The sequence below is a fragment of the Gossypium hirsutum genome, chromosome D04, assembly GCF_007990345.1.
Source record: "Gossypium hirsutum isolate 1008001.06 chromosome D04, Gossypium_hirsutum_v2.1, whole genome shotgun sequence".
Taxonomy (NCBI): Eukaryota; Viridiplantae; Streptophyta; class Magnoliopsida; order Malvales; family Malvaceae; genus Gossypium; species Gossypium hirsutum.
Genome location: NC_053440.1, coordinates 1,879,097 through 1,888,336, shown reverse-complemented (window position 1 = coordinate 1,888,336; position 9,240 = coordinate 1,879,097). Strand labels below are relative to the sequence as shown.

At 36.6% G+C, this 9,240-nt stretch overlaps 2 protein-coding genes across 2 annotated transcripts; both read left to right on the top strand.

The window, feature by feature from the left end:
- The first annotated feature begins 382 nt into the window (after positions 1-382).
- On the top strand, positions 383-7,193 carry LOC107931582 (potassium transporter 2). Its single transcript, XM_016863505.2, is given in 11 exon segments — positions 383-821; positions 2,279-2,370; positions 2,560-2,794; positions 2,885-3,130; positions 3,207-3,260; positions 4,093-4,353; positions 4,939-4,991; positions 5,103-5,220; positions 5,440-5,694; positions 5,855-6,304; positions 6,307-7,193. Coding segments are annotated over 10 exon segments (2,376 nt in total). The 5' UTR covers positions 383-821; positions 2,279-2,331; the 3' UTR covers positions 6,972-7,193.
- Positions 7,194-7,327: 134 nt separating this feature from the next.
- On the top strand, positions 7,328-8,302 carry LOC107931583 (uncharacterized). Its single transcript, XM_016863512.2, has 3 exons — positions 7,328-7,726; positions 7,812-7,875; positions 7,964-8,302. The coding sequence occupies exons 1-3, from the start codon at positions 7,436-7,438 to the stop codon at positions 8,131-8,133; spliced, it is 525 nt and encodes a 174-aa protein (XP_016719001.2). The 5' UTR covers positions 7,328-7,435; the 3' UTR covers positions 8,134-8,302.
- The last annotated feature ends 938 nt before the right edge of the window (positions 8,303-9,240 follow it).

Sequence of the window (9,240 nt, the reverse complement as noted above, 5' to 3'; positions counted from 1 at the left end):
TAAAGCTACACTACTGGTAAAGTTTCTCTCACCACCATTCATTTTCTTAACCCCACTTTGATTGTCTGCTAGCTGTTACTTTTTTAATCAAATTATCTACTGTAATTTTGTACTTAAAAAAAAAAGCTTCATTTATATGGTAATGCTTGAATTTAATATTACTATGAAGTTTGCATTGGGCTTAGGTTCATATATTTACCAAAAACAAGACTTGGAAAACAATTAAAAGTTATTAATGCTCTAGAACATGGGGTATGCCTTTTTATTTGGGATGAAATAGAAAAAAAAAACATTCTTTTCATGCAGTTACGATGTTGTCTTGAACTCATTGATTTACATTTCACCACTATATTACATGGGAAAGACCAAAATCCAAAGACTAGTTTTTTTCTTTAGATCAACGATTATTGTTAAAGTGCCAATATTCCCGCTCATGTGATGTCTTTTTCATATCTACTACAGATTTATATTAATCCATTTTCACAGAATCAAATGTCTATAGCTTCTTCTGCTCACGTTCTCTAATCAAAGTTATATATATATATCAATATATATTAAGTTTTATTCGTCTTTTACTGAGCAACATTCGCCATGGTCGGTTGGTACACAACTTTAATAGCTTTTGGTCTGTTCATTTAACCTTCAAATCCCTCCAAAACAGCCACTCTTTGCTGCTGCCTTCAATCCTAAAGCATCACTTCAGCTCCTTTATTAAAAAGTTCCAAGCTTTTTTCCAGACTCTAGTGCTTAAATGCAACAAGGTTTCCAATTGGTAGCCACTGATTTGCCAGAAGAAATTAGTAAAGAAAGATAAGACTCAGGTAAGTTTATTTTTCAGTAAAGGTTTCATTTTTATTTCGTTTTTGGTCGTATTGGATTAATGGGGTAATACCTATCATCTATGGGAGGTGCTGCTACAGCTGTTTCCAGTAATGAAGTTTTAATATTGAAAAAAAAATTGGGTATTAAGTGTTAACTAATCTTAAAAGCTAGATTCTGTAACATAGTGGAAGATGATGTAATGAAAAAGGCTGGTTTAGCCAAAATGTTGATATGGAATAAGTGGGTCTGCAAAAGGGAAGAAGTCCCACTTAGGTGTATCCAAAACAGATAGTGAAAAAAAGAAGAAGCTGATCAGTGAATAATGATGAGTTGGATTTTAGATAGGAAAGGGTAGTGAGTTAGTGCATTTGAATCACATTGGTCCAAAGTAAATTAGGTTTGTTTTTTTTTTTTTTCTTATCATCTGCTTTTGAGTTACTACCAAACTCCATTAATTAATAACCACAACTTTACCTTTCATTTAATTGCCACAAAACAGTTTCCCAGTTTTATTAAGGAAGATAAAATGAAAGGTTTGGTATAAGTGAGTTAGTAGGAATTTGGGAAAGAGGGGGGTTGTGTCGTGGGGTAAGTATTATAATAATATATATATGTGTGTGTGTGTATTGATAAAGCTGATAAATAAAAAAAGATGGTCCTTCAAATCAGCTTTATTTCCGTGGGGACTTGCTTGATTGTTGTAGGTGTGATATTATCGTGTTTGTAAATGTAACTGTCGTTGAATCACGTGACTGTGCCTTCTCTCGTTGCCATCAATCAAAGATTCTCTTCCTTTGTTCTCTTCTCTTTTATGGACTGTAGAAAAACGCTCTTGCATTTTGCCTGCTTGTATTGTATTGTATGAATACATATGTTTTTATTTATGTCACAATTATCTTGTTTTATCTTCTTCTTTGTCCTTTATGGGTTAATAGTGGTGTCACGGTGTTCAAAGTTTGGTTTTCTGATTAAAAACTAAGAACCATTTCTTCTACTTTTCATCAACCAGAAAAAAAAAAAGAAAAAAACTATTTTTATATAAAAGAAATGGGAAGGACTAAGTGCATTTAAGGATCTGTCTCCAGAATTCCAGTGAAGTTGAGCTCCAATCCTTTTTTAAGGTTCCCATAAGTTTTGTAGTAAATGGAATCTAGGGTGTCACTTGGCTCCATGTTATCTTCCTTTTTGTGAGATTTTATTGTAAAGATGCGCATGGTTTTCAATGAGTTTGGTGGGGGGATTTTATAGAGGTATGGAAACCATGTGAGGTGAATGTGACATGCTTTTTATCTCCTCTATTTGCGGGTGTGTAAAGTAGAGATATGCGTGGATATCTTTGGAAATTTCATCTTCAAACTTCATTGGTTTTATTTTATTCTTTCTTTCTTTCATTTTCATCATGTTGGATTGTGCCACTTTTAACTTTTTGGTATATTGTTTCAATGTTAATCTGCAGCTAATTCTCTTCTCTTGAAAGAAACTCAGGCTGGAGATTGAGTCTTAATTGTCATGGATCTTGAGTTTGGGAAGTCTTTGGATACTTCAAAGGTTTGTTTATCTTTCAAAACGCATAAATTGGACAACTGGTCGACGTTATTGGTCATTAAGATTTTGATTTGTAGGAACATGCAGACTTAGATTCCATGGTAGAAAGATTTATGCAGTTATTGATTGGTGTGTTTTTCGGTTACTTAGCTGACTTGTAGGAGAGTTGCTTATTTTGGAATTTTGTTGCAGAAGAATTCTTGGAGGACCTCATTGCTATTAGCGTACCAAAGTCTTGGTGTAGTTTATGGGGACCTGAGTACTTCTCCTCTTTATGTCTACAAAAGTACATTTGCTGAAGACATTCAACATTCAGAGACAAATGAAGAGATTTTTGGTGTTCTATCCTTTGTCTTCTGGACCCTTACTTTAGTCCCCTTATTCAAGTATGTGTTTGTGGTTCTTCGAGCAGATGACAACGGAGAGGGTAAGCATTTAAACAGTTGTATCGTTGATATCCTTTACCTGTTATATTGAAGTATTTTGTTTTTTCAATTCATGGTTTTGATTTTTGCAGGAGGTACTTTTGCATTATATTCTCTGATATGCCGACATGCAAGAGTTAGTCTTCTGCCCAACAGACAGGTCGCCGATGAAGCACTCTCTACGTATAAACTTGAGCACCATCCCGAGAAAAAGAGTAGTTCAGGAGTAAAACTGTACCTTGAGAAGCATAAGGTCTTGCACACTGCTTTGTTAATCCTGGTTCTTCTTGGTACTTGTATGGTAATTGGAGATGGAGTTCTCACTCCAGCAATTTCTGGTAAACCTCTTAGCAGTCAGTTGCTTAAATTTGCAAATGAGTTTTCTCAGCCACTGACTAATTAATATATATGCAGTTTTCTCTGCTGTGTCTGGCCTTGAGTTGTCCATGTCCAAGGAACATCACCAGTGTAAGCTCCTCAAGTTGCTAGCTTTGATCTTCCTCTCTTATTCAGTCGCATTGGAGTCTCTGATATTATGTTTGAGCCGAACTTCCTTTTTGTGTTAACTAAAAATGACTTGGGAGTATTTTGTAAAGCAAGAGTGTAAACAGCAGTTTTAATTTCCTGATTATTAAACAATTTCAATTTGCATTTGGAGTGACATTCATGTCCCTTGTTGTGGAGAAAGGGAAAGAACAAGGAAGACAAGTATAAGGCCTATGGTGTTTGTATTAACTTTCAACCATGGACCATGGCTGTCTTTTTAAGCGAAGTTGACACCCTGAAATTTAACAAAAATAATTAAGTAATAAGCTTGGTGCTTCCTTCTACTTGTCATTCGCTTGGAGTTAGTGAAGAAAAACCAATTGGCCCGCTGGGACCATTCAAGAGCATGTCGTGGTCTGGAATTACCATATCCTTTCTTTTGTTCTTATCTGTTCCTCTTCCATCTGTTTTTCGAAATGGTAGTTTCATAAGATTGCTGGAATGGTTGAATTGGTAGTTTTTTACTTTTTGTGAAGTAAAGTAAAAGAAGTAGGAAAATATTGAAGTTGTGATATTCCTGAAAAGAATTCTGTACATGATCGTGCTTTTCTACATGATTTACAATACCTTAAGGTGGAAATAAAACATATTCTGTTAGTCAATTGTTTTCGAGACAGAGACATTTACTCCTGTTTTTTTTCAATGGTATGGTTAATTTTATCTGTTGCTATACTTAGTTTAAACATATGCATAGTTAATTCCTGTGTTTGCTCTAATTTCCTATCACTTCTGAATTTCTTGCCTTCATTTACAGATGCAGTTATTCCAATCACTTGCTTCATTTTGGTGTGTCTTTTTGCTCTTCAACACTATGGCACGCATAGAGTCGGATTTTTCTTTGCTCCGATTGTGTTAACATGGCTACTATGCATAAGTTCCCTTGGGATATATAATATAATCTACTGGAACCCGCATGTCTATCAAGCTCTTTCTCCATATTACATGTTCAAGTTCTTGAAGAAGACAAGGAAAGGTGGATGGATGTCCTTGGGAGGCATACTGCTCTGCATAACAGGTGACTTTGCAATATACATACAGACACATTTACACATATTTATGTACATACAGGAGATAAATTTTCATGTTGGGTTGCACCTTTTGTTACACATCACAGTTTTTAGGTTCAGTATAATCTCCTTACTCAAAATAATCCATGTCTGGGACATTAGTTATTTTTGCTCATGTCTAAGCTAATTCACAGTCGATAAATCATTATCTGATGTTAGTGGATCTAGTATTTTTGGCAAGTGGGGCAGCCTTTCAACATTTATCATAGATTTAACCTGCTAGTGAATATCCATATAAGTTGATATGACTAGATTGTAACTTCAAAAGTTGTACTCACATGATGCTCAAGGAAGGACTCCTATCATTTTGAGCAGAACATTTAGCATGCTTTAATTTTCAAGGCTATAATAGTAGCAATACGCCAGATAACAATAAATCTGTATTCTATCCGTTTCTTTCTTCTACGAGCTAAATCATTAGTAGACCATCTGAAAGTCTTTCCAAAAAGTAGCTGTATATGGATAACTAATACCAATACCTTGAGTTTGGCTCATTGTGACAACTGACGAACCAATAAATGCCATCCATGCAGGGTCTGAGGCGATGTTTGCTGATCTTGGTCACTTCTCTTATTCTGCAATTCAGGTAACTGACATAAATCCTCTTCCATGTTTTGATTTGATACTAATGTGTTATTCTATTCATGTGAGTTCAAAACTAGTTGCTAAAGTGAAATTTAACCTTGTCTTGCTACAGACTGCTTTTACCTTTCTGGTTTATCCGGCTCTTATATTGGCATACATGGGCCAAGCTGCTTACTTGTCTCAACATCATCATACGAGTTACCAAATCAGTTTCTATGTCTCAGTTCCAGGTATACCTCATCTGTTCTCAATGCAATAAAAAATGGTAGGAAGCTGACTGATGAAAATAGAGATCTGTAGAAGAGAAAAGTGCAAATGACAAACTGTGTCATGTATCTATCCAACCTAAGACGGAATGCAATTTTACACTGTAGGCTGCATTACATATCTAAGTTCATGGTTATAGACTAATAAACTTGATTGCTTAATTGTTTTTATGTACTGTACAGAAAGTGTGAGATGGCCTGTGCTCGTAATAGCAATTCTTGCTTCTGTCGTGGGAAGCCAAGCAATCATTAGTGGAACATTCTCAATAATCAATCAGAGCCAGTCACTTAGTTGTTTCCCTAGAGTGAAGGTCATTCACACCTCTGACAAGATACATGGCCAGATTTATATCCCTGAAATCAATTGGGTGCTCATGATCCTCTGCATTGCTGTGACTATTGGCTTTAGAGACACAAAACACATGGGGAATGCATCAGGTAAGGTTAAACTTCATGTGCAGCCTATAAAAGCATTCCAACATATTATTAAAATAGTTTCCTTGTTCTTATTCTTTGGAAATGGTTGTAAGGAAGACCTTTCTGCTTTGGGGTAACGGCGAAGTTTGATGCATTACAAATGCGTTCTTATTTGTTTCAGGATTGGCAGTGATGACTGTGATGTTGGTGACGACATGTCTCACATCCCTGGTTATTATCCTCTGTTGGCACAAACCCCCTATTGTGGCTCTTTTCTTTCTTCTTTTCTTTGGTTCTATTGAGTTGCTTTACTTCTCAGCTTCACTCACCAAGTTCACTGAAGGGGCTTGGCTCCCTATTCTCTTGGCCCTTTTCCTTATGACAATCATGTTTGTTTGGCATTATGCAACCATCAAGAAATATGAATTTGATCTCCACAATAAGGTATCACTAGAATGGCTATTAGCATTGGGTCCAAGCTTAGGAATTGCTCGAGTACCGGGTATTGGTTTAGTTTTTACCGATCTCACCTCTGGAATCCCTGCCAACTTCTCTCGTTTTGTCACTAACCTTCCTGCCTTCCATCGTGTCCTTGTCTTCGTGTGTGTAAAATCAGTACCTGTTCCTTTTGTGCCCCAGCTGAGCGCTATCTTGTGGGCCGTGTGGGTCCGGCTGCTCATCGGTCTTATAGGTGCATTGTTCGTTATGGGTACCGAGATGTGCATCAGGATGTTGATTCTTTTGAATCGGAGCTAGTTTCCAAACTGGCTGATTTCATTCACTATGATTGGCATCGAAGCCAGCACAGTTCCCATTCTGAGGAGGATGTTTCCCACTCTAACGAATCAACAAGTGAATGTAGATTAGCCGTGATAGGGACAGTCGCATTTTCTGGCACACCAGCTTATGAGATTGAGGAGAGTGTGCAACCAGCAAGCGTATCTATTGGATTCTCGACAGTAGAGAGTGTCACAGATGTCATTGAAATGGAGCCTGTGCATGCCGTTGAAAGAAGAGTTAGATTTGCCATCGATGATGACTCCGAATCTGATGTGAGGACCAACATGGAGTTGCAGTTGCGAGAGGAGCTACAAGATCTGTTAGCAGCCCAAGAAGCCGGGACTGCATTCATACTAGGGCACTCACATGTTCGAGCAAAGCAAGGATCATCTGTTTTTAAGAGATTGGCCATTAACTTTGGGTACAATTTCTTGAGAAGGAATTGCCGAGGACCAGATGTGGCACTTAAGGTGCCACCAGTATCTTTGCTAGAGGTTGGCATGGTTTATGTGGTGTAAGCCTCTGATGTAAGTAGTTTTGGTAGTTTTGCGTGTTGCATATGGCCGACCTGTAAAGAAATATATATAACTGGTCCAAGAGAGGTTCACCTGCTTTCGTCACGGTCCGCACACGGCTAAAGTTCCTACATCCGATGTAATAGAGAAATGAAATTAGTTTTATCACGAAATTCTCAAATTGCACGTCGGACTCTTTTAACAAGATGCAATTATTCCTTACCACATGTGGTGTCTGATTAATCTTTATTCCCTGCCATGAAATTTTTGTGAAGATATTTTCTGGTTATAATATGCTTGTATGCTTGACCTAAAATGCAAAACCTATCAGTCCTCACAATTTTAATAGTTTGGTAAATAGCCACGTATTCAAGCTCAAGCCACCAAATTCACCCAAGTCACAATATAAAAAAGGCTAGCTCGCAAAGCCTAGAGGAGGAGGAGACCTGCCAAAAAACAAAGCAAGCATGGGATTAAGGGCTCTTCCATTGTCACCTTCGCAATACAGTATCCCTAAGCAACATTTGTACACCCAAAGGTTAAAAAGTAAGAGTTACCCAACATTGTTTAGAGTTTCAGCTAAACAACAAGAGACAAATGATGAGAAAGAAGAGGGAGAGAAGAAGAGCAAACAGTCATTGTTTAGCAGTGTGACTGAGGCTCTGGATTTCTCTCAAGTTAGGTCTGTCAAGGATGCCGAACTTTTGGATGAGGCTAGAGAAGCCACCAAGTCTGGTGGCAGAATGTCAAGGGAACAGGTAACACTTCCTTTCTTTCTTTCTTTCTTTTTTTGGGGTTCCTTTTAATGAATCAAACAACAATTTTATCGTGTAATTCGTGCAGTATGGGGCTCTGAGAAGGAAAATTGGAGGGACATACAAGGATTTCTTCAAATCCTATGTTGAGGGTATGTAATTTTGTTTAATTTCGAGGGTTCTTGATTAATTTATTATGTTTTGTACATAAAATAATGTGTGGACTGGAATTGAGAGCAGTGAATGGCGAATACGTGGAAGAAGGATGGGTGGACAAAACATGCAAGGTGTGCAAGAAAGATACAAGAGGTGAAGCAAGGCAAGTTGACAATTTTGGGAGATATGTTCATGTTGCGTGCTTGGAAAAGTCCAATTCTGGGAATTTCTTCACTAAACTCTTCTCTAGATGAGTGTAGTTTTTAGTTGTCAATTTTTGTATTTTTTTTTTAGTAAAAACATCCCTAATCTGGAGATAAGCAAATATGTTTGTAATTACTGGGGCATTTAAGCCTCAAATTTATTTCTTGATTATATTGTACACTAAATATATATATGTAAAGCACTGTTATTTTAATTTTAGTATTGGCCCAAAAATTGCTCTATAAATCCTTCCTAAAAAGAGTAATTAATTTTCATCTGCCTTGTTAGTTTGGTGGGGGAAATGCTTAGGCCTTAGCCACCTTCAAATTCCCCAATGAACAGTAGCAGTCTAGCCTGTGCACTATGATGACTTCATTCCCTGATACTTGGATTCCTTTGAATTTCTTGGTATTGTGCTACCTCCAAATTATGTAGATGTAAGCACCTCATGCCAATTTCAGAACTATTGTGATCATAGACTTTCCTTTCAATGCTGTGCTATCCCATAAAAGCTCTTGCTGCCATGATCCCATACGTCTTGGCTTTTTTTATATAAATAACTTAAAACAATATTAATTAATTACAAAAATAGTTTGGAGTTAAAAATTATATATCAAAATTATCTGTATGCTATAATATCAGTCGGTGTCGTCTGATTAACCGATGGTATCACCTCCTTTTTCTTCTAATCATGACCCAATCATTAGTATTTAAAAAAAGAATATTTTTTAGTGCTATCATTGTGTTAAGTGGCACTTGTATGTATTTTTCAAAATACTCGTGAAAAATATGAGTATTCACAGCAGATAATAAAAAAGGGAAAATATTTTTAAATGGATTGGCGGCACCGGTCAATTTTTTTTTAAAAAATTGTGTAAGTGAAAAAAAGGAAAGAAAAGACAATTTTTCTAATTGTTGTCGTTGGTGTGTCAGGTGACACTGGTAAATTTTTTTAAAATATAATTTTTTTTAATTGGTGCTGCCAGTAAGTCAGGTGGCATTGGTGGCAGGTTGTTAGGAAAAAAAATTTAATGGGTGTCGTCGATATGTCAGGCAACACCAGTAATGTTTTTTAAATTAATTAGTGTCATTGATATATCAGGCAGCACCAATGATAGGCTGTCAAGAAAAAAATAGATGTGAAGAGAAAAAAGAGA

Excerpts from the sequence above, each read along its gene's own strand:
- LOC107931583 (XM_016863512.2), top strand. The coding sequence starts at position 7,436 with ATGGGATTAAGGGCTCTTCCATTGTCACCTTCGCAATACAGTATCCCT. Across the intron at positions 7,727-7,811 it reads GCAGAATGTCAAGGGAACAG|TATGGGGCTCTGAGAAGGAA; the intron begins GTAACACTTCCT and ends TAATTCGTGCAG. Across the intron at positions 7,876-7,963 it reads CTTCAAATCCTATGTTGAGG|TGAATGGCGAATACGTGGAA; the intron begins GTATGTAATTTT and ends AATTGAGAGCAG.